The 25455-nt window shown below is 38.0% G+C and overlaps 2 protein-coding genes across 2 annotated transcripts in view; one reads left to right on the forward strand and one right to left on the reverse strand.

Moving 5' to 3' along the window:
* Nucleotides 1–25455, forward strand: part of RHOBTB3 (Rho related BTB domain containing 3) — an 87356-nt gene that overhangs the window by 17931 nt on the left and 43970 nt on the right. The window contains exon 2 of the mRNA XM_088129910.1: nucleotides 5688–5813. The gene's annotated coding sequence lies outside the window, so the exon portion shown is untranslated. The remainder of the gene's footprint in view (nucleotides 1–5687; nucleotides 5814–25455) is intronic.
* LOC103059017 (carnitine O-palmitoyltransferase 2, mitochondrial-like) lies at nucleotides 5447–24971 on the reverse strand. Its single transcript, XM_007430928.1, has 5 exons — nucleotides 24796–24971; nucleotides 22452–22532; nucleotides 20304–20410; nucleotides 14421–15719; nucleotides 5447–5775 (listed from the first exon to the last, which is right to left on the reverse strand). The coding sequence occupies exons 1-5, from the start codon at nucleotides 24969–24971 to the stop codon at nucleotides 5447–5449; spliced, it is 1992 nt and encodes a 663-aa protein (XP_007430990.1).

Consider the following 25455-nt stretch of genomic DNA (forward strand, 5'->3'; position numbering starts at 1 on the left):
TGCTTTTCTCCCATCTCAAAGGCATCAGGAAAGAACATGGCAACAGATGTAGGGAAGAGCCTACTATCTGATCTGTTTTAAAAACTATGTATTTATTTTTTTAATTGCTTTCCATGAGTAATAGGAAACTGAAAGGAGGAAAACACAGCTTTTTCATCTAACCTGCAGATTGCTCTAACCTTTAACTTTAAAAATGGGTCATTTTCTCAGAACAAATGTTAATCAGTTGCTTTTAATGTGCATTCCATTTCTGTCTTCACAAGTATCCAACTGTTTTTAATACAGGTAGTCCTCATTTAGCAACCACAATTGGGACCAGCAACTCGATTGTTGAGCGAAGCGGTTGCTAAATGAAACTGCTCCTATGCTTATGAACTTACTTCGGCTTTCCTTTGCTTTACAGACCTGCAAAGGTCGTAAATGTGAGGATTGGTCTCAAAGTTACTTTTCATCACTGCTGTAACTTAGAATGGTTGCTAAACAAGACAGTTGCTAAACAAAGACTACCTGTATTTGGGAGCATTATTTCTGATGACTATTGTAGTCCAGGGAAAACTATTCAATAGTTTTAACAGATTTGTTTTAGCTGTTGTAATTTTTTTTTTACTTTAGTTGCCTTAATTCTCTTATTTGTAATATTAAGAGAAAGTAGAATACTCTAGCCTAACAATAATGTATTTAAGTGGGTAAAGTAAAAGGAGACTCCCCCCCAACCTCTTTCTGACTGAGGTTGTATAATGTACTATACACATCAAGGTATGTTTGCCTAATTCACAAAACTGTAGCTCTTAAGACCTCAGAGGTTTTCATATATCTGTAGGGTTGGCTCCAGTTTGACCAGCCATTGTCATAATTTCCTCTGTGGGACTCATATTGTGCTTTTGTGCTGATTGATCATGTTGTTCCTTTCCACCAATTTGTTCTAGGTCACAAGGTGGTCATTTTAATTTCCCATACCACCCAGAATAATATAAACTTCGGTACTCTGGGACATTAGCAAATGGTTTCTCTGTAGTTATTTGATATATAGAAACTTTAAATAAAGATCACAGGCATGTTTAGCAGTTTTAGAATGCACTTTTGATATTAAAAGATGTTTGTTGCATTTAAAAAATTGTTTTAATATTAGATATTCAAATAAACATGTCTGGTTGAACAGTTAACTCACAGGAGTCTGGCAGCTGCCTGTTTGCCATGTTGTTGTTGTTGTTCAGTCGTTAAGTCGTGTCCGACTCTTCGTGACCCTATGAACCATATTGCACCAGGCCTTCCTGTCCTTCACTGCCTCCCTGAGTTTGCTCAGTTTCATGCTCATTGCTTCAGTGATGCTATCTAACCATCTCATCCTCTGCCGTCCTCTTCTCCTTTTGCCTTCAATCTTTCCCAGCATCAGGGTCTTTTCCAAAGAGTCCTCTCTTCGCATTAGGTGACCAAAGTATCTGAGCTTGAGCTTCATTATCCATCCTTCCAATGAGTAATCAGGGTTGATTTCCTTTAAGATTGACTGGTTTGACCTCCTAGCAGTCCAGGGGACTCTTAAGAGTCTTCTCCAGCACCACAGTTCAAAGGCATCAATTCTTTGGCGCTCAGCCTTCTTTATGGTCCAGCTCTCACAGCCATACATTACTACTGGAAAAACCATACCTTTGACTATGCGGATCTTTGTTGGCAAGGTGACGTCTCTGCTTTTTAATATGCTATCTAGGTTTGCCATAGCTTTCCGCGTCTTTTAATTTCATGGCTGCAGTCTCCGTCTGCGGTGATCTTGGAGCCCAAATAAATGAAGTCTGTTACTGCTTCCATTTCTACCCCTTCTATTTGCCAGGAATTGATGGGTCCAGATGCCATGATCTTAGTTTTTTTAATGTTGAGTTTCAAGCCAGCTTTCGCACTCTCCTCTTTCAGCCTCATCAAGAGGCTCTTTAGTTCTTTTTCACTTTCTGCCATTAGGGTGGTATCGTCTGCATATCTGAGGTTATTGATGATTCTCCCTGAAATCTTAATTCCGGCTTGTGATTCTTCCAGCCTGGCATTTCTCATGATGTACTCTGCATATAGGTTAAATAAGCAGGGTGACAGTATACAGCCTTGTCGTACTCCTTTCCCTATTTTGAACCAATCGGTTGTTCCGTGACCGGTTCTAACTGTTGCTTCTTGGCCTGCATACAGATTTCTCAGGAGACAGGTAAGATGGTCTGGTACCCCCATCTCTTTAAGAATTTGCCACAGTTTGTTGTGATCCACATAATCAAAGGCTTTTGCATAGTCAATGAAGCAGAAGTAGATGTTTTTCTGGAACTCTCATGCTTTCTCCATGATCCAGCGAATGTTGGCAATTTGATCTCTAGTTCCTCTGCCTCTTCGAAACCCAGCTTGTACATCCGGTAGTTCTCGGTCCTGCTGAAGCCTAGCTTGTAGGATTTTGAGCATAACCTTGCTAGCATGTGAAATTAGTGCAATTGTGCGATAGTTTGAGCATTCTTTGGCATTGCCCTTCTTTGGAATTGGAACGTAAACTGACCTTTTCCAATCCTGTGGCCACTGTTGCATTTTCCAAACTTGCTGGCATATTCAGTGCAGCACTTTAACGGCATCATCTTTTAGTATTTTAAATAACTCAGCTGGAATACTGTCATCTCCACTAGCTTTGTTGTTAGCAATGCTTCCTAAGGCCCACTTGACTTCACTTTCTAGGATGTCTGGCTCAAGGTCAGTGACCACACCAGCATGGATATCAGGGACATTAAGATCTTTCTTGTATAGTTCTTCTGTGTATTCTTGCCACCTCTTCTTAATCTCTTCTGCTTCTGTTAGGTCCCTGCCTTTTTTGTCCTTTATCATGCCCATCTTTGCACTAAACATTCCTTTGATATCTCCAATTTTCTTGAAGAGATCTCTAGTCTTCCCCATTCTATTGTTTTCCTCAATTTCTTTGCATTGTTCATTTAAGAAGGCCTTCTTATCTCTCCTTGCTATTCTCTGGAAATCTGCATTCAGTTGCTTATATCTTTCCCTTTCACCCTTGCTTTTCACATTCCTTCTTTCCACAGCTATTTGTAATGCCTCATCAGACACCCATTTTGCTTTCTTGCATTTCTTTTTCCTTGGGATGGTTTTAGTTGCTGCCTCCTGTACAATGTTACAGACCTCCGTCCATAGTTCTTCAGGCACTCTGTCTACCAAATCTAATCCTCTAAATCTATTCATCACCTTCACTGTTTACTCACAAAGAATATGATCTAAGTCATACCTGAGTGGTCTAGTGGTTTTCCCTACACTCTTCAATTTAAGCCTAAATTTTGCAGTAAGAAGCTCATGATCTGAGCCACAGTCAGCTCCTGGTCTTGTTTTTGCTGTCTGTATAGAGCTTCTCCATCTTTGGCTGCAAAGTATGTAATCAATCTGGTTTCGGTATTGACCATCTGGTGATGTCCATGTGTAGAGTCGTCTCTTGTGTTGTTGGAAAAGAGTGTTTGCTATGACTAGCTTGTTCTCTTGACAGAACTCTATTAGCCTTTGCCCTGCTTCATTTTGTACTCCAAGGCCAAACTTGCCTGTTATTCCGATTAATCCTTGACTTCCTACTTTAGCATTCCAATCCCCTATGATGAAAAGGACATCTTTTTTAGGTGCTAGTTCTAGAAGGTGTTGTAGGTCTTCATAGAAGCGGTCAACTTCAGCTTCTTCGGCATCAGTGGTTGGGGCATAGACTTGGATGACTGTGATGTTGAATGGTTTGCCTTGGATACGCACTGAGATCATTCTGTCGTTTTTGAGGTTGTACCCCATTACTGCCTTTCCCACTCTCTTATTGACTATGAGTGCAACTCCATTTCTTCTAAGGGTTTCTTGCCCACAGTAGGAGATATAATGGTCACCCGAATTAAATTCACCCATTCCCATCCATTTCAGTTCACTGATTCCCAAGATGTCGATGTTCAATCTTGTCATCTCATGTTTGACCACATCCAGCTTGCCTTGGTTCATAGATCTTACATTCCAGGTACCTATACAATATTGTTCTTTACAGCATCAGACCTTCTTTTCGCTTCCAGATACATCCACAGCTGAACGTCCTTTCGGCTTTGGCCCAGCCGCTTCACTCTTTCTGGAGCTTCTTGGAATTGCCCTCCGCTCTTCCCCAGTAGCATATTGGACACCTTCCGACCTGAGGGGCTCATCTTCCGGTGCCATATCTTTTAGCCTTTTAACATTGTCCATGGGGTTTTCTTGGCAAGGATACTGGAGTGGGTTGCCATTTCCTTCTCCAGTGGACCACATTTTGTCAGAACTCTCTGTCATGACCTGTCCGTCTTGGGTGGCCCTGCACAGTATAGCTCATGGCTTCACTGAGTTATGCAAGCCCCTTCGCCACGACAAGGCAGTGATCCATGAAGGGGGTTTGCCATGTTAAGGGTGTACAAATTAACTGACAGAAAAAACAGTATGAAAAGATTTCTGAATCCTTGGTAATGTTGCTCAACTCATCTTAAGAAACTTGACTTATCTGATTACATATTCAATAGGACTCAAGATTTCCTGATTTCCATCCCATTTAAAAATATTCCGATTTCAGAATCCCCCATAATCTTTTTTATAATTAATTCTCTGTTCTAAATTGGTCTCTTGTTCCCTCTAATGGAGATTGTCTTCACATGAGATTACAAACTCTCAAGCATTACATTATGTGAAACTTGCACAGTAACAGAATTTTTAAATTTATTCTAATAAAAGCTTGAAATACATGTTATTTTCAGAGAAGTATATGGCTGAAGAGGCCATAAGATATGTTAAATATCTTAGATCTAAATATCAAATAAAAAAGCAATGTTACAAAAATAATAATGCTCATTATTAACGGTTGGTATAGTACACTGCATTATACAATACACCAATACTATATCTGGTGATTCTCATATATATGAAGTAATTTCAGCATGAATATATAAAAGGAAAAAGTCACTTAACATTATTCTATTAATATCCCCTCTTTTCATATGACAAAACATATATGCACAGCTTTCCATGTCATGAAATACCATCCCAACATTTTATTTTTTAATTCTATTGGGCATTTACTTTGTCAAATAAAATACTTCTAATAAATAATTTACATAAGGGTTTTGGAACTCCCAGAATTTTATGCTTTTCAGCAAATGTTGATTTGTTAGGCATGTAAAGCTCCAGAAAATCAATAAAATCAATTGAAAACGTTGATATTTTATTTAATCTTTAAATAAGAGAAATAACAGAAATACATGGAGAACACAAGATTTCAGTATTAATATCTTGTCATTAAAACTGTTTTAAGGTTTATTTAAAATGTTTATTTTCTACAGCTTTGTTGTGCTACTTAATCTACTATTACATTTCATAGTAATATATACATTATTTAAATATCAGCTGTTTTTGAATCATTATTTAGTCAATTCAAAATATTTTAATACTACTTAAGTCTTCTTTCTTCTAAGACTTCAAATATATCATTCAGTGTATACTCAAGACATCTCAGAAGTTCATCTAAGTCCCGCTCCAAATAGCTAGTTATGAGACATCCTATCCAGGTATCAAACATGTTATATCCAATCCCAAAGCCATCTGGCACTACTGGTCCAAATCCACCATGATTAACTGCTGGAGTGCTTAGCGTACTAGTTGAAATGATAATATGGTTTATGTTTTTATAGGCTGGATCATTATAAATATCAGGAATATTTCCACCTCTGCGCTGGACAAGGTACTTCAAGGCAAATAGGTGGCGATCAAATCCTTGACCTGGATAAAAAAAGAGGCAGATTCATTGAACATAAAGAGTGAGTAGGATATTTATACTATGAACTCATTATAGCTGTTGTACAGAATAAGATGAAATCAAGCGCCCTCTAACCAAATACATTCACTCTGAAGATTCATCAGTACTAACAAGCTCTGGACACAATCAACATTCTTGCATTGAAATAATTTGGAATTCAGAGTGTTTCATGTTTGGTGGATTATGGGATCTGATTAGATTTGCTACTTTATATAATTTCTGATGTTCCAGTATCTATGCAAGAAAAAAGCCTCCTATTTTATCATGTTAAAGTGTAAGTATTATGACCCTCCAAAAAGAGATTGAAGAGGTTCATAGTGCACTAAGACATGAATTAATTTGTCTGGGTTTGGTTTAACTTGTTGCGTGAATCTAGCCATTGTACTTCGTGTAACTTGGGGTATAATTAATTGTGGTATATGAATCCAAATATTAGTGGCTTATATAATAAACTCCAGTTAAGCAAGCCATGAAATTAACCATGAGTTAAGCAAATCATGAAACCATGAATGATGGGGTGGCACTGCCCCAGACAGACCCAGTGAGTAATCTGGGGGTCCTCCTAGACTCACGGCTCCTGCTTGAAGAGCAGGTGGCAGCAATGGCAAGGAGGACCTTTGCACAACTTCGGGTTGTGCATCAGTTACGCCCTTTCCTGGATCGGGATGCCCTTCAAACAGTCACTCACGCCCTTGTTATCTCCCAGATAGACTACTGCAATGCGCTCTACATGGGGCTGCCCTTGAAGAGTATCAGGAAGCTACAGCTGGTCCAGAATGCAGCCGCATGGGCTATTGTTAGAGCCCCAAGGAGGGCCCATGTAACGCCTCTGCTCTGCGAGCTGCATTGGGTGCCAGTTTGCTTCTGGGTCCAATTCAAGGTGTTGGTTATCACCTTTAAAGCCCTACATGGCATGGGACCAGGTTATCTAAGGGACCGCCTCTCCCCTATGACTTCAACCCGTCCCACCTGATCACACAGAGAGGGCATGCTTCGGACCCCCTCAGTGAAAGAACTTCGACTGGCGGGGTCCAGAAGGTGGGCCTTCTCTGCGGTAGCCCCTGCTCTTTGGGACATTCTGCCCCTGGAGATGTGATTAGCCCCCACACTCCTGGCCTTCCGTAAGGCTTTGAAGACCTGGTTCTGCCACCTGGCCTGGGGTGGGGTGGGAATACTTCAAGCATGGGGATGGCTCGCCCCATAGAGGCCTTCTGCCTTTAGCCTCAGATTTTTCATCCTCTTGGTCTCTCCTTCTTCTTTTTAGTAATGTTTTTAATTAAGGTTTTATTTATTTATATATTTTATGTTTTTAATGTTTGTTGTGAATCGCCCAGCGTTCCCCCATTGGGGGGAGATGGGCGGTTGAAAAATTTAATTAATAAATAATTTAATTAATAAATTAGTACAGCGAATCTGCTCTCTGCTTTTAGTATTTTATTTTTTTAGCTATTTTTTTCCCCAACCTTTTTCCTCATTCTGTTGTTTATCTACTATTTTCATCTTCCTTTTTATTCATTATTTCCAAATTATTCAAAATACCAAATAGCTATTTCATAAATGATAATAAGAACAATATGAAAACTTCAGAATTTTTCATGGGATTCTAATAAAGCACTGACACACACATACACGCACATCTGAATTTTGTCAAGAGGAATATAGGATGCTTATGAAAATATCTTTTTGTCTGTTTTTCACCAAACACTCAAAAACCAACTATTGTATGCAAATGTAGGGCAACATAAATATTAGCTGCTTACCTGTAACTATGGTTGTTTGAGTGATCATCTGTCCAACAAATATATGGGTTCTGTGCCTGCACCAAGCCCAACCAGAAATCTTCTGTAGGTGGGATTTCTGGCAGAAAGTGTATCCCTACTGTGCATGCTCCTAGAAGAAACTCCTGCATTCCCCTCAGTTCTCAAGAGACTGTCATTTCAGCCCAGAAATCAGGAATACCTACCGAGGCAGGCACCTACAGCAAGGAAAATGTTGGCTGAGTAAATGCACGGATGACAAGACAAAGAACTACAGTTACAGTTAAGCAATCTGTTCTTCATTATGGTCTCTGTGCACCACATATATGGATAATAAGTAAGAGAACCTTGAAGGCTGTGGGTCGAGTGCTGCAGTTAAGAAAGCACAGAGGATAATGCAACTCTGCCAGAATTGGCATTTACTCTTGGCCAAAAGTCTAGCTGGTAGCGTCTTACAAATTTCAGCTGGTAGGACCAAGTAGTTTCTTTATAGAGGTCCAACCAGACCCCATGAAAAAGAAGTCTGTAAGTTGATGTTGGCATTTCTCAAACCATAGAGAGAAGCAGATGTGAGATAAGCCAACTGATAATATAAAGCAATGATGGATTTATACCAGATTGCATAATATTGTAAAGAAACTTTTTAAAGGCAGAGAAGAACAGAACTCCTTGATGTTGCCTATACAAAATGCGATGGGTCACTGTACACCCAGTGAAAGAAGAATGTTCTTGGATTGGAGAGAAGAGTGCAATAAGTCCTAATGGCGTATTTAAATGGAAATCTGAACTCGTCTTTAGAAAAAAAAGTCCAGTTCTTTTGCAGTATCATTTTATCTGGATATAATTAGAGGAATGGGGAGAATCTGCTCTAAGGACATACAATTCATATGAGTGAACTGACATAATCATTACAAGGAAACCTAATTTAAAGAGATATAGATTTGTGGTGGCCAATGGCTTGAATGGCTGAATGGCCTCCTTATGAGATAGGAGTGCATAATGGAAAGATTCCACCATGGCACTGACTGTCAGGGAGACAAAAGATGAAACAGTAGGTCATTTCTGACATATAAGCAGTGCTTAAAAAGTCATATCGTGTTTTACAAGGAATTCCATCACATCCTTTTAGCAAGTCCTGTCCACAGAAATAAGACTGCCAAATGAAGATAGCAAAAACAGTGATGATGCACATTCCCATGTTCAAAATTAAGAGAATGTGCTGCTGTAGGAGTTGAAGCCCTGAGATCAATTCAATAGAGAAAGAAAAAAAAGCTGACGTGGCCACCAAATTGTCGCTAGAATCTGAAAGCATTTTGGTGAAGTATATCCAATGGATAATCTTGGTGATCTTTCAAATTCAATAAAATGCATACAGTAGTGTTTCATTCCACCTCTGGAGAAAAACATTTTCTACTGACTTGAAACTCAGTCTCCTGGCTACAACAGCAATCACAGTGAACATTCAGAGCTATTATAAATAACATTATTGTAGGTACTTCCCTATCAACTGAACTTTGTGCACTGTGGTAGGATGGAGGCGGTTAGCTGAAAACTGATAACATCTGTGAGGGTTTTTCATGATCCTGGAATAGATACTTCACTTTAAAAAACAATCAAATACAACCTTTTCAGGATTTACTTCCAAAGTCTGGTATGCTATATAACCAATATGATTGACACCATGAATTTGAGCAAACACTGAATAACAGAAGCCCAATCCGAGATTGTTGACCTGTGTTGTGGGTGAAAGATGACAGAAAAGTGGCTTAGTGATAAGTCTAGAAAGTGCATACTACCTGAAAATCCAACTGGGTGTCGATATACACTGTCACACTCAAGAAGGGATTAGAAAGGCTTTGCTGTGTAAACCATGAGTTCTGGTCTATTTTCACTTAATATATTGGACCTGTTTTGTTTTGTTTGTAACAACAGATGAGATAAATAAGCTATAAGCCAGTGATCAGTGTAAGAGTAAATTTGAATGCCCAAGAGATGGAGATGGAGATGGAGATGCATTTGATGGAAACCCTTGGGGCGGTGGAGACGCTGAAGAGCAGCACCTGAAACTGGAGAGAAGAGCTGTCCAGTGTAAAGCAGATACTTCTAGTGGTATGGGTGACAGGCTAGGTGGAAGCAAACATCTTTTACATCTATGATGCAAATAAATCCCTTAGATAGAAGAATGGCCAGTTGTTCTACAATCTTATTTGTCTAAATTTCAGTTTGAATTTATCTGGAGACCACAAAAATCTAGTATTAATTGCACCTCTCCATTTGGCTTTGCTACCCAATAATAGAAATTAGTGCTTAGTTGGGATGGTAGAACAGGCTTGATTGGGGCTGGAGCCTTTTCCTGCAAAAGTATAATCAATACAGTTGGGCTGGCTGGAAAGTGTGACAGACATCCTTGCATGGTTATTGCATTCTGCTATTGGAATTCTGCTGGATAATCATAGCCACTATAGTCAATACTGAAATATCCAATGTAATACCCTGCAAGGCTTTAGTGAGGGAGCCTAGAATGAAAGGGAAGGTCATCTGATATAATTGTTGTGTCAAATATACATCTAGAGGCATCCTATGCTTCTACACTGTTCTCTCAATATGCCATCTCCTGCTTATCATAAGAAAGTCCCAGTGCCACAGTACCAAGGGTGAAACTGAGAAGAGGATGAAGAGTTAGTTGGATCTATATCTATCCAACAGGCAATGTTTTTAAATCTTTTGTAATCTGCTGATAACACTATGTCCTGGCAGAGCAGGCCTTCTAGTCAGTTTTGAACCTCCTGTGAAAACTCTGTGGTACATAGCCAAGCATAGGTTCAAAATTCAGTGGCCTCTACCAGGAATGTAGAGGTGCAGTCAAGACACGCTTGTAATACTAATTTGTTGTTTGGAAAGCTGCAAAGCCTCTAAGAGTAAAGCAATACCTAGACCCTTTTTGTTGTATGCTAAATAAGAGAAAAGAAGCTATATTCTCCAAGAGAAAAACTTAGCATACCTGATCATTTGGAATCCAACCTTCTCCATTTCTTTAAAAGCTGAATTTGCTGCAAATCCTTAGCTAATTGGAAAAGGTCTGAAAGGACTGATGTTGTCCTGTGTAAGTTTTCAAATGAAAAACATTTCAGAGTGTCACCCTTAAAAGCTGGCTACACTACTTGAAGACCAAGGGTTTGGGGCAATGCAGTATGCCAAATTAATATCCAATGGGGATACTATGAAATGAGTCTAATTCAGCTGCTACCAGAAAATAAAACAGATGGGCTTCTGGAGATTAGATTCTCTGAATACAGCTGGTAGAGATCTTGAACAGATGGCAGTGTGTTAGGGCAAGGATTGTCAAGTCCATAGTGGACAATCTGTTCAGATGATAACAGCAGTTTATCCAAAAGGGCTACTTCAACACTGGCCAGGTTCTGTATCCTTGGAATGATCCACAATGGCAAATGGAACTGATAACAAAGGATCAGCTAATACTGTAGGTACGTGGGCTGGGTTTATCCCTTAGCAGAGGTAGTTTTTGTTGGCTTAGACACTAATAGTTGGCTCCACTTATTGATGTCAAGGAAGACAGACAGAGGGAAAAGCAGAGTAATACTAACTAACATTTGATAGGCTTCTCTCTGAAAATAAATTGCTTATATTAATGCCACTTATACTCCATGTAAGTGATGAGGTTTGATGGGGTAAAATGTTCTTTCCATTTTGTTCCTTACCTTCCCAAATTCCAAAAGATGGGGTGGAGAGGTAAAATTCTTAGCTCTGTTCACCCAAGTAGGAGTGCTCTTGGGACCCCAAGGGGCATTGGTGGGCCAATTTTTGTATCTTTGGCCTAGGAGCATGAACTGCATGGATTCACTTCCTGCAAAAATCTCATTTGAAGAAGGTTCCAGATGGAGTTTCAGTGCAAATGCAGAACACATATGCCTTTTGCACAGAGACCACAATAATGAAGAACTAGTAATATTGTGACATGCTACATATAGGACAGAAAAGATCTAAATGAAAAGGGAACATTGAATTAGGTCTCCCAGTTTCATGTAATTAATATACTGATAGTTTAAGAATTACAGGTAGTCTTTGCTCAACAACGGTAATTGGGACTGGAATTTCTGTCGCTAAATGATGCAATCATAAAGTGCGACATTACATGACTGTGCTGCTTAGCAATGGCTAAGGGCAGTCCCCAGTTGCCATTGTTAAGCGAATCACCATGGGTCATTAAGTGAAGACCTCATGTGACCGCAACTTCCACCTTCCTGCAGGCTTCCCCATTGACTTTGTTTGTGGGAAGCTGGCAGTGACGATTGCAAGTTACAATAATGTGACTGCGGGACACTGCAATGGTCAGAAATGTGGGCTGGGTGCCAAGCACCTGAATCGAGATCATGTGACCGCAGGGGTGCTGCGACAGCCAGAACTTTAAGGACTGGTCGTAAGTACCACTCGTTCAACGTCATCAAACGGTCACTGAATGAATGGTTGTTAAGCGAACACTACCTGTAAAATTGAATACTATTTTGCATGTCAGATGCAATGTATAAAATGCTCACAAACCTTTTCTAAGCTAAAATACCAATGGATCTTATAGATTTAGCATTGAATGTAATATTAGAAGGGGTTCATTTATGCTAATTCTTTGTAACATGCAAATTGGCTTTTACAATGCTGAGAATGCATTATATCTGAATACTGCTATTGCATGATAGAAAATAAGAGGAAAAATTAAATATAATAAATGCCAAGGTAAGTTTTTTCCCAAAACTATTTACTTTTGTTAAATTTGAAATCCTACTTAAATATAATTTGTGAAAATGGACTTCATTTAGTAATGGCTCATAATTGTTCCCCAATGTGAAGAATATTTCTGATTCACACTGTTTATGAGCTTTAATTTTGTGGTATGTTTGATTTGCATATTTGTCTTCAACAGTATCTAGTAGATCCTGTAGAAACTAATAAATATTCCCCACTAATAAGGTAATAACTTTAGGTACCTAAATATATTTATTAACATGTACAACTACCAGCAATATAAACATGTGTATAACTAATACATGCTTATTTCAGAACTTTCATGGTTAGTCCTAATAACAAAGCTGTAAAGGAGACATGTGAACTCACATCAAGAAAGAGGTAATTTCTATACAATTATTGATTAAAAACTGGTTCTCAAATAGTTCTCTTCAGTCTAAAGAAATAAATTTTAAAAATCCAAACCTGTATTTCTAGGATGATGTTACCTAGAGATACCTGCTTGTAAAACAAATAAACGAAGATTTAAAATGCAAATGCTGAAAAAGGTAAGTTTTAATGGTAGAATTATTGCAAAAAGCTTCTAATTTATTTATTTACTTTAAAAACTTATATGGCCGCCTATCTCATAAAACACAACTTTGGGTGGCTCACAAGAATAATAAGCAAAAACAAGAAAAAAAAAAAGGTGCCTGACCCACCATCTCCAATCCTCGGGTGCCAACTTTACCTCTATCCCAGTACCTGAGGAAAAGCCAGGCCTTTCCAGAAGGCTAAAAGTGTGGGGGCCTGGCAGATCCCCAGGGGAAGGGTGTTTCACAAGGCATGGGCTGTTACTGACATAAAAGAAAAGAACTTCTTCGTAATTATAACAATCACAAGTCAAAATTCCACAGAATTTTTGGAAGACAGAGAATGTATATAAATATATATAGTTCTGCAGAATTTGGGATTATCCAGATATAAATTACAGAGTTTATGTAGTGCTTATAAGTTACTTCCTTCCCTCTATTGTAGAATTCCCGAATAGAACTGCAATCCAGTGTTTGGTTATTGTTGTTTTTTCCACAAAACCTTTCTCTAATACAAATAATTTTTATTTAATACAATAAAACAATCATACATCCCCTTTTAAAATATTGTGTGTCCTAACTATCCTCCATTTGGACAGATGATATTCTCTCATTTAAAAAAAGTCGCTACAGATAGTCCTCATTTAGCAACCACAATTGGGACTGGCAAGTTGGTTGTTAAGCAAAGAGGTTACTAAACGAAACCACAACTGTGCTTATGTTCTTACTTCATTTTCTTTTACTTTACAGACCTGCAAAGGTCAAAAATGCAAGGATTGGTCATGAAGTTATTTTTTCATCACTGTTGTAACCATGAACAGTTCCGAAATGAGGCAATTGCTAAATGAGGACTGACTGTAGTGGATATAGGTTAATATCATTAAAAATAGCCCTTAAGTCAAGCTCAGTTCCTGATGACAGAAGATGGTAGCTCCTAGATGACCTTGGCTGATATGGAAAAAAATCTTAGCAGATTTTAGCAGAGTCAGACCTAGTTAGTGCTTGGATGGGGGATCACCAGGAAATCCCAGGACTGTAGAATACTGAATAAGGCAAGCAATCCATTTTCACAATGTTCATAAGGAAAGAAAAAGATGTGTCCTTTAGCATTTTTCTTCCAATAATTAAAAAAGCCTATATAGTGCAGCAGTAGCACTGGATTAGAGAGGATTCAAATCCCCATTCAACTAGGAAGCATAATGATTTGAGTTACTTAGAGGAAAGACAGATATAAATGAATTAAAGTTTATAAAAAGCTTGCTGCATTCTATATTTTTCCATAACTTATCAAAGTTATAACTATAACAAGGTTAGAATTAGGAACTAGTTAAACTATGTGAACTTTCCTAACGATCCTTTCTGTAAGGTACATCCCACAATAGACACCCCATCCTTTTCATATTCTACAGAGTTAAACAACACATAAAGTATTATTGAACAATCCACGTAAGTATCATTCATAGACTTTATCACAAGACTTAGCTAAAACATATAAATGACAAAATATTGAAAAGACCTAACCTAATGTAGCTTCCAGCTGCAAGCGTCTATGGTACTTTGAACATTCGTCAATTATATTTCTCATATCTTCAATGTTATGCTTTCCTCGTTCACCAATGAATGCATCTGCACACTTTTTAGTGTACACAGATGTTGGACGAATTGTTTCAGTGCGACCATGTTTAAAAGCTGCAGTACTACATGCTTCATAAGAAGGAAGAAACTTTCCATACTGACGATAGACAGCCATTTGACATGCAAGCTGAAACACAGCATCCGGACTCAAGTTTTTATTCACTATATACTCTTTCCCAAACTTTTCATACTTAAATGATTTTACACAAAACGTTTTCAATGTTTCATCAAATTTTGTACGTGCAGCACTTATAGCAGATGTTATTGAATGGTTGAGATTAAATTCAAGCTTGTCACAAGATGTTACAAATAAAGCTGGACTGGATTCTGGCACAAGAGCTGGATGCTCTGTACTGTCTCTATAGACTTCATTAATAAAACGCAGAACTGCGACTCCATCTCCCCAAGAGTGTTCAAAATTTACTCCTGCATTTCCATCACTAGTGACAATCAGACTAAAGGATTTGTCAAACCAGCGATTAAAACCATATCCATGAAGAAAACAATGAGTGAGTTCAATTTCATTTTGGGGGGAAGCATTATCTAAACAAAGGCAGAAGACTGCACTATCAATTTTCTTCAAATTTTCTTCATTACCTTTTTGGACAAGTTGCTGTCTTACATTTGCCCAAGTATTTCTTTCTTCAGTTGTGAGATACGAAAGTTCAAAACTAGGCAAACGATCAGCATCAAATATTATTTGTGCTAAATGAGCCTGAATTTCAGATGGATGTAGAATATTACCAAAAGGATCTAGTACTTCGAAAACATAAAGATGACCATTTCTCATCACCAACAAATGTCTTGCAAATTCACTTGTAAATAATGTATCTTTACTTAAATTAGGTATCCTGGTACTATTGAAGAGAGATTTATACTGTGACATGTCTAAAGGATAAGCATTTACCAGATATGCTCCATACCAGGATACAGTTGGTGGAAGAGCACGGATGAAATGTTTGAACATTTTACTTTGACCCCATTTGCGGTTTACATAGTATATATCTGGCCGTAAATAGTCATTCTTCAGGGAGTTAAGAAACTTTAATGCTGAAACAACAAGATTGGTTGCTCTAACTACTTGATTATTGTATCCAGGTTTGGGATCAGGATTTAAAGAAATGAAAGGGTTGTAGTTGAAAACAACTGGATCTCTTGAAGAAAGATACATGTCATACCATGGTCCTACAAAAATAAAAAGAATTCAGTTAACAAAATATATTTAGCTGTTTGATATATTTAATGTTTAATACAGAGGTATTAAGGAAAATCAAACAGGTCCCACATTTTTTTAAGAACAAGAAAAGCTGCATTTATTTTTGTAATTTTCTGTAAAATGTACATCTCTTAATATACAATTTTAAAAAACAATTTTCTTTAATATATGTTTGAGTGTGCTTTTAGTTATGATCTGTGAAGTCAGAGACAAAGAAGCCAGAGAATCCAGTTACACAGTCCTCGCTTAATGACCATTCATTCAGTGACTACTTGAAATTACAACAGTGCTGAAAAAATGGACTTATGACCTGTGCCTGAAGGCCACTGCAGCATTCCTGCAGTCACATGATCAAAATTTGGGTGCTTGGCAGCCTGCTCGCATTTACAACTGCAGGTGTGCTGCAACTCCCCCCACCTGCCTATCTCTCCATCTATGCCCTTTTGGCTGTCCTGCATAGTGGCACTTGGCAGTGGCAGCACCAGAGCTGGAATAGAGGCCCGAGGCCTTCAGCAGTCTCAGCCAGCTGCCACCACCTCCGGGCCTTGACTTCAACCCCAGTGCCACTGCTGCCAGTGAGAAATGCTGCCTCAAGCTCCACTCTGCTGGCCTTTGCTGCTGAGTGCCATTCCCAAGCCGTGCCTCTTGTTCCTTCCCCAAAGCCATCGTCCCATCATCCTGTTCCTTCCCAAAGCTGCGCGTCCCATACCTTCCTACCTACACCTTAATGAAGCGGCCAAAAGGGCATAGATTGGGGGGAGATCGGCAGGTGGGGGGAGTTGCAGCACCCCTGCAGTTGTAAGCGCTGCTTTGCGCTGCACTGCAGCACCCCCCAACTTGCATGGGGTAATACAGGTAGTCCTCAACTTACGACCATTCATTTAACAACTGTTCAAAGTTATGAAGGCACTGAAAAAAGTGACTTATGACTGGTCCTTGCACTTATGACCATCACAGCATCCCTGAGGTCACATGATCATGATTTGGGCACTTGGCAACCACTGCACATTTATGACAGTTGCAGTGTCCTGCAGTCACATGATCACCATTTGCAATCTTCCCAGCTGGCTTCTGACAAGTAAAGCCAATGGGGAAGCCGACAGGGAAGGTCACAAGTTGTGCTCACGTGATGTCTCACTTAACGACCACAGTGATTTGCTTAACAACCGCAGCAAAAAAGGTCAGAAAATCTTTTGGTTTTGCCAGTAGGTTGTGCCAGCGGGCCTCGGAATCCCAGGCTGACCTGGAGCCCATCAAATGGCTAGTGTAAATGTATTGTTGTCACCAGAGGAGTGGGGGGCGTGGAGTGGGTTTTGTATTGGGATTTTTATTTTCGTAATAAGAGTCACCATGACTGAGTTGGGTGGCCATATAAATTGTTTAAATAAATAAATAAAATCGGGTGTGGTCATGTGATGCCTCACTTAATAGGACATTAAGTGAGGCATCACATGACCGCACCCGATTTTATTTATTTAAACAATTTATATGGCCACCCAACTCAGTCATGGTGACTCTTATTACAAAAATAGCATTATATACAAATGTATAATTATATACAGGTATATAACAGGTGACTCTTATTACAAAAATAACATTATATACAAGTAGTCCTCAATTTACAACCATAATAGGGACCGGAAAATTCATCGTTAAGCAATGAGGACCATTGCTTAACGATGAATTTTCTGGTCCCTATTATGGTTGTAAATTGAGGACTACCTGTACATAATGTTGTTTTTTTGCTGAGCCCTTCAGTTTGGCTTTTTGTACGGTATAACAGATGTATAGCGTACAACCCTTTAGCATTTCCTGAATATACATGAAACAGCTTGTTAATCATAGTCCCAATACAGTACTGTATTTCCATTATTTTCACTTGACTAAACAAGTTCTCGGATTTCTTATGAACAATTAAGATTCTAGCATGTCGTTGATTTCTCTGGCATAATTCTGGGGGAACAATCCATACTGGAAACATCTGCAATTAAATTAATGTGTTCCAGTTTTAGTTTTCCTTAATTTTATTTAAACATCTTGTGGAAAATTGGATTAATTTCAGAATAACACCATAGGTTAGGATAGGATAGGATAGGATAGGATAGGATAGGATAGAATTTTCCTTAATCTGGCAGTCAGATTGATAATTTTGATTGTCTGGTTAGCATTATCCAAACCTTTGTTTGTACCATAGTCTTCCAGGAATGATTGTAAGTTCAGATCAAAAGCTCTTCAAATGGTAACAAATGCAAAGCTATTCATAAGTTCTGTGCTATTATTGGATTGCATTATTGGTATTGGTATATCAATATGATTAATGGGAAGCAATTTTTCTACTTTACTCACAAGATGGCATTAATAAAACACTGCTAATTTGGATATAGTTGAAAGGCAATTAATTTGACTGGAATTAAATTTTGAAAAATCGAATGACTTAATCACAACTCCCTTTTCAGCACTTATGTTTTTGCTAACATAACTCACCTTAATGAAGAAAAAACAGCTTTATGTTAATGTTACTATGTTACTAAATCTATGTTACTAAATCTATGAAAGTTCCTAAGCACATAATCATATCTGTTATTCTATTAAAAACATATATGCTAAAAATACTTCATCACTAGGTACATTGTATAAAGTTGCTCTGCACTCTGTTTTGTTATTATTTTGCATGACCACTACGTAAGAGCTTTCAATAACCAATAAACTTTTTTTCCCTTTCATTTTTCATCACTTTCTGTGTTAATCACTTGTACCATTAATTGGTTAAAAAAAAACCTGTTTTACTTACCACAGAGCAACTTTGTTTAATTTCAAATAAAATTATTGTTTCAACTGTTGTTTCTGTTAACTGAATAATACTGAGCATTATGCAATAAACTGCTGGGAGAGATCTCATGCAATCTCTTCTGAGTTCTTACAGTCTGTGTTGGAATATGGCAATAGCTTTTTCTCCTCTGGATGGCTGTTCTTAAAGCCAAAAAGTGGTAGTGTGATGAAGCCATAAATATATTATATTAATTATATTACATTAGAGAGCCAGTTTGGTGTAGTGGTTAAGGCACCAGGCTAGAAACTGGGAGACTGTGAATTCTAGTCCTGTGTTAGGCATGAAGCCAACTGGGTGACCTTGGGCTGGTCATTCTCTCTCAGCCCTAGGAAGAAGGCAGTGGCAAACCACTTCTGAAATCTTGCCAAGAAAACTGCAGGGATTCATCCAGGCTGGCATACACAATCACAAATAATATTAATCTCAAATATACCATTTCACACAAATGCTGATTCAATGTCAGGTATTCCATGGAATACCAAGGCAATGCCTTGCAGACCCTGACATACCTTGCCGTATAGGGTTTTATTGTGCAAACCAAACAAACAATAATGCAGAACTTAATTTGTTCTCTACAATTAAAACAAATACTAATTAAAACAGCAAAATAATATAAAACTGAAAACAAATCCTCAAAAGAAGGTAGCCTAAACATGACTTCCTTCCCCAACACTCAGTAGAATAGGGCAAGCTCTTTCATAGAGACAAGGTAATGGTATTCTCTGCCAGTCTCATCCAAATATTAACTAGCCTCAGTCCTGCTTAGCTTCTGATCCCAGAGAAGGCCAGCTAGGTACTACCACCTGCTGAAATACTTTAAGTAAAGAAAACCTAATTAAAATGGCCGTGTAGCATTTATTCATTTTATTTCTTTGTGTCTGATTCTTTTTTTTGCAAATTTCTCAAAATAAGTATATGAGATTTCTAAACAATATTCCATCCATATATTATCCTAGAACTTTTTATAAGGTAAGCAGTAAACATTTTAATTTGCTTTTGTAAAACAACAGTCTGAAACTTTTGGATTTTCACCTGTTTTTCACTGCTATACAGTTACATACATGATTCTTCTCAGCTTTTAAATGAGGATGAGACAACATAGCTTATAAGCAGAACTTCAAAAATAGTCTACCTGACATAACACTTCAACAGAGGCACATTTTCATCATGACAGGTTATTTAATATTTCTGCTTGAGTAATATTTTGTCTTAAATTTGCAAGTGATCGTGTATGGTTTCAATGAAGCCCCAGTTCAGAAGATGACTATATTCCATTCAAGATAATATTTCTTCAGAGAGAGTCTGTAAGGGACTGCTGCCATAGCACTAGGTAAGACAGTGATAAAAATAGTCCATTCCTTTTCTATGACTCCTTTCTCATTATCATGGAGGCTAACTAAATCATTCCTGATCAAAGTGCAAATTACTTGTTTGCAGATTACCTTTAAATTACTCTAAGGGATAATCAAAATTTAGTTGAGAGCCATGGAACTCCAAAGAAACAGTTTACTATCTTGTTTCCTTCATCATGAGTGAACATGCCATCGCATAACCTATTTTTTAAGTTTCGGGATAAAGAACTACAGTTTCAATAACAGATAGTAGCATCCTTATAAAGCTAGATCATCAAAACCAAAATATATCTGTTCAATAAAAATAAATAGCAAATAAAACAAGCTTGAAGAAAATAATGTAGGAATAATTAAGCATATGAAAAACAAACCTGCTATATAACTTGTATGTTTATTAATCCGATCATGTTCAAGAAGATCACGATGTATGATCTTCCCCTCTCCATTCCCAAACTCTCTGGCAATTTTTACAGTATTTCTAGAAATTAAAAATGAATTAATTATGGTATTATTACACTTGAATAGTCATTTAAATTATAATTGTTATAATTATAATTAAGGTTATAATGTATAATTTAATTATAATATTCTTGTTCCATATATGTTAGACATCAGAACTTTTCTAGATGCTGTGCACTGTCATGTGGGAACAAACATATTAATGTACCATGAAACTGCTCAGTCTTGTGAGATTTCAGAGTTTCTGCCTAACCTCACAAGATTAGGAGTTTCTTCCCAATCTTGCAAGATTTCAGGGGAGAACACTGAAGTCTCATGAGATTTGCAATCTCATGAGATTTCAGCTATTTTTAATTTAATCTGTTGTCTCTCAGATGCCATCTGCAATGTTGTAGATGACTCCTACACAAACCATAATGAATGCAGATTGTGCAGCAGTGTTTTAGTGGCTTATATCTTAAATAATTATCACATGAAATTACTGAGTCAAATAAACATAAAATTAATTTTACAGTCAAGTATGAGAGAGAAAATTAGCAGTTAAATCTGCAAAGATTAGTTTAATAATTTTAAAAAATAATTCTAGGCTTTGGTTCTTTAGGGATTAATTTTTAGATGAATTATAATCAGGGCTCCAACAATACAGATTGAAGATGGCAACTAATCCAATCTCTGTCCTGACTTGAGCTGCCCTAAATCCCTGCCATTTTGAATAAAAATCATAAGTGGATAAAATTGGTATTTCACACTAGCAAGCAAAAGAGGTAGAAAAATATCTTCTGGGTGGGAATGGATTTCTCAATCTCAATATGTCATGAAAAGCCCTCTCCTTCCTTTTGAATTTTTTATGAATGAGAAACAGCACAATAAATTTTTGCTCCTTTTTCTATTGCTTTTCAAAATAACTGAATGATCCCTTACCATCTTTTATTATCTACATATCCTAAAAAAGTTGTGGAATGAATTGCTGATTGATAAAAATAAAGGCTGGCTATTAAATTAAACCAAAATATGTAAACTGATTTAGCATCAACAACACACATTATACTTTCTCAAACAATATTAGGAGGATGATGCTAATGCTGATAATAGTAATCATAATAATGGAAAAAAATGAAAAGGAAAGGAATGAAGACAGATAAAAGTAGAAGTAAAAATATATTCCTTAAGCATATTTAGCACTGTTTAACATTTACACACTTTAGGCTATACTGTACTGCTGTGGATTAATATACATTCAAGCCAACGGTTTCACTGAAAGGACAGCTTGTAAAAATGAAAAAAAAGTGGCACCATGGAGAAATTGCCTAATAACTGCCTGTATTTTGTACGTAATGATATAACAGTATTTCAGAGAATCTTGGCTTATGTTCATGTACAAAGTGCTACCTAATCACTTTGTTTGGTTCTCCCCATTAGTCAAAGAAGCTAAAGTAACCAGAAATTAAGCAGAAAGAAAAGTTCTAAACTGGAATTTCTGGTTTTCTACTCTCCTAAAGAAACAGAATATAGAAACAGTATCTATAATTAGTCTCTAAGCTTGTTCAGGAGACTAGTTAGTTTATAATTATATTGTCTCTCCTGCTAGTAAAACAAACCAAGTGGGAGCAATTCGGAAAGATGCAACAATACATGTTTATTGATTGTAAATGATAAACCAGGGTTCTATGAAATTTTGACCTAGAATGTTATGTATGAATATGGCTATTTAGTCTACTGATCTAATCAATTCACATTGTCTACACACTGAGAACAGCTCTCTAAAGTTCCAGACAATAACTTTTCTCAGTAAACCAGGGTATGTTCAGGACTGAATCTGGATTTTTTTCGGTGCAAAACATGAATTCAGCATTGCCCCACAACTTTTCCTCTAGGCATGGCCAGCAAGAGAAAATCCAGCAACACAACAAAGGGTTGACTATTTAGGGTATCAAAAGCAATCAGATATAGAGAAACAAGTCTTTCATATATTTTAATCTATTTTGTATTTTTAAAAATATAATTGCTATATTTGGTTTTTTTCTTATACAATAATACAATGCTAATTTCTTTTCTTATACCTGTATTGTTGATCATTCAATAGTGGCTTCTGAGCAGCTAAGTATCTATTAATAGTGTCCTCCAGTTTAGGAATAGGCAATCTAAAAATAGGTAACATTAACAAGTTATAAATTGGCTTTTTATATTAGTCTTCCCCTCCCATATATGAACTTAGCTGCCATTCATTACATTACCAATTTGTTTTGGGTTGTTGCAGTGTGTTTGTGCTGATCTGAATAATGTTCATACAAAGCTCCCAGCAGATAAAGGCCAAACCACGGTTACCGTGGACAGAACACAATACATACAGAAAGCCAAAGAATTACTGGAGGACAAAGAAACCTACATCCCAGTATACAACAATCCAATACAGAAACTGGACAACCAGATCAAGAGAACCCTCAATGACTCAACCAGGAAGGGTCAAATCACAAAAGAACAGTGGCAGATGAAAAGCAGAAAACAGTATCCTAATCGAGGAACTACCAAGAAGGAAGCCACACTTCCATCAAAACTGCCAGGCAAGCTACTGTATATAAACAGGGAGCAAACCCACACTTACTCGCACTGATGAAGTTACCTAGTTGGGTAATGAAATGTCTGCAAACAAACAGGTAAGCTCAGAGAACACCAAAGACTCCATAGTTCAACCCTGAGCTACATATATTCTCTTCTATTAAATTAAATATTTCCCTTCTTTGTAGATTAGCTGTTCTTAAATGACTCTCTTCACAAAACTATTTCATTTGTTTCAAACATTTTTTTTATTCTTTCAGAAGCAACTTTTAATGACATGAAGAACTCTCTATGTAAATTCACCTTTTTAATTTAAAAGCTCAAACAGAAAGATGGGGTTTCCTAATATTTCATTATTATTTTGATGCCTTTCAGATAATTAATTCTTCAACACACTCCGATAATTCTACTTTTAGGTGAAATATGACTATTCTACCTTTAGGGTAAAATATGAACTTCATAGAAAATATGAAAAATATTAAATATTTTAAATGTTTAAATTATGTAATAATACATAATATCAGGTTAAATACTTCACCAAAGTATTCTGTTTTTTTCATGTGTCTAGTATGTTTGCTGGTGTTTGTTTTTTTTTTTTGGCTAGTTAAAGTGGATCTATGTTATTAGGTTAATTTTTGTATCAACTTTTTTTCTTACTAGCTTTTTACTTGTTTTTGCATTTTATTATTAGTTTATTATACATAGTGCTTTTTGGCATTTTTAAAAAGTTTCTTTATACTATAATGTTACTTTATACAAAACAAAAACCTGTTTTAGATGTAAATAGTAAATAAAATCTCCTGTTGTCACACCTCACTTTCCCAGTGTCTGTGCTCAATAATTTCTTGTTTAGAGATGAACAAAGGAAATTCTGCCAGTGTAATCATATAATGGCTATTTTCTTCTGAGTTCTTTATGGCCATCACTTAATTGGGCTAAATCTGAGCCTCCTTTTCCTGTATTTGTAATTCTTCCAAGCCACTATACAGTCATTGTGGACTGCATATTATGCAGCTTTAAATCTAAACCATTTTCAGTAGCCTTTTTCCAGATCCTGTACTCTTTGTGGGTTAACACTTATTCATTACTACTTATATCCCTATCAGTGAAATGGTGACAAGCAAAGGAAAACACAGTATTTTCCAGCAGAGTATATTTCGCCAGGGGTAGTTTGTAACAGGCTGCACTGAAATGGGTTGGTGGAATAGGACTTTTTTGCTTGGACACAATGTTTACTGGCTCAGGTAATCTATCTGCATAGGTTACATACACCTCAGGTAACAGATCAGCCCCTGGCACTCTCAGATCATTTTTCTCATCCCATTTATCCTCACCAACAGCAGCCTCAATAATACTGGGTAATTGCTCCTCCCGACAAACGTTTGCCTCAGTGGACTCCCTGGGGAACCTCCTTGAAGAGTATTTTTGGCTGGATTTATGAAATATTGGTCTAGAGTGCTTGAACATGAGTGTTTTTGCTTGGTCAGTATAACAGGGAAGAAAGGGCTTGGGCCTTCGTGTAATCTAATCCTTGCGTAGGAATCTCCAGGAGGGCTATATCAGAAGAACGAGAAGCCATCTTGGGCCAGAGGTCAAGCCCAGAGCTCAGCTGCTCTCCTGGTTTCCCTCCGAGAGCAAGGGGGTGCGGTTTTTGCAAGTGGCCAACGGGCTTAAAATAGTAAGGTTTGGGTTACATTCACAAAGAGTATTGGAGAAATGCCTGCAACCTAGTGTTTTTCCCGAGTGGTCCACCTACACGGCAGGAATGGCGGGAAAAGGAGAAGGTGTTCTCTAAGTCTGCTTACTTCCCCTCCCACTTTCCCTGAAACTTGGTGAAGGCTGAGGAACCTGGGTAAGCTGAGCTGGAAATGCATGGTAGGAATGGTGCTTCGATGCACGAAATGATGGTCCGTGTCCTGTTCCGATACGATCCCCTCCGGCTGTCCCACGGTCCTCCAATACTGGCGGCAGTTAACCGCGCTCTGCAGCACCGAGGCGCCCCATGGGGGCTTCGCTCGGCGCATGTCAGGCTGGTCGGAGCGGAGAGTGAAGGGAAAGGGCGAAGCGCAACCCACCGCAACCGATCCTCGGCGGCACGCGCTCCTCCGAATGGCGGCAAACGGCCGAAGGTGGTAGGAAAGAAGGCCTCCGGCTGGTATCCAAGGCAACCAGAGAACGCGAGAAGCCGCTCCGCTTCTGAGGGGGCAGCGCCGACGACGAACGAGGGCGCGGTGCTACTTTGCTCACTGACCGTCGCGTTTGACCCCCTCGCCTCATGCTGGGGCGCGACGTTTGAGGAAGCGCTGACTGGACGAGCTTTTATTACTAAATTATTTATGGGGTTTCTGACTGACGTGGGAAGCGTCGGAAGTTTTTCCGTACCCACCGTGCCGTGGGAATAGCTGAGAGAGCCCACACCGGCGCCAGTCCCGTTTACAGAAACAGGCAGCATCTCTCCCCAACAGGGGAGATGCATGTGGTGGGGTTTAAATAGATTAAAACACGATC

This window comes from Python bivittatus, unplaced genomic scaffold (genome assembly GCF_059951505.1).
Source record: "Python bivittatus isolate LINGU-HERP-01145 unplaced genomic scaffold, Pbiv_v1 ctg000850_np1212, whole genome shotgun sequence".
NCBI classification, from domain to species: domain Eukaryota; kingdom Metazoa; phylum Chordata; class Lepidosauria; order Squamata; family Pythonidae; genus Python; species Python bivittatus.

What these genes read in the sequence shown, in the direction of transcription:
- LOC103059017 (XM_007430928.1), bottom strand. Translation starts at nt 24,971, where the DNA reads ATGCGCCGAGCGAAGCCCCCATGGGGCGCCTCGGTGCTGCAGAGCGCG. An exon ending in TTCCAGCTCAGCTTACCCAG is followed by an intron (nt 22,533 to 24,795) that starts GTTCCTCAGCCT and finishes ACCTATTTTTAG; the next exon opens with ATTGCCTATTCCTAAACTGG. An exon ending in ACATACAAGTTATATAGCAG is followed by an intron (nt 15,720 to 20,303) that starts GTTTGTTTTTCA and finishes TTATTTTTGTAG; the next exon opens with GACCATGGTATGACATGTAT.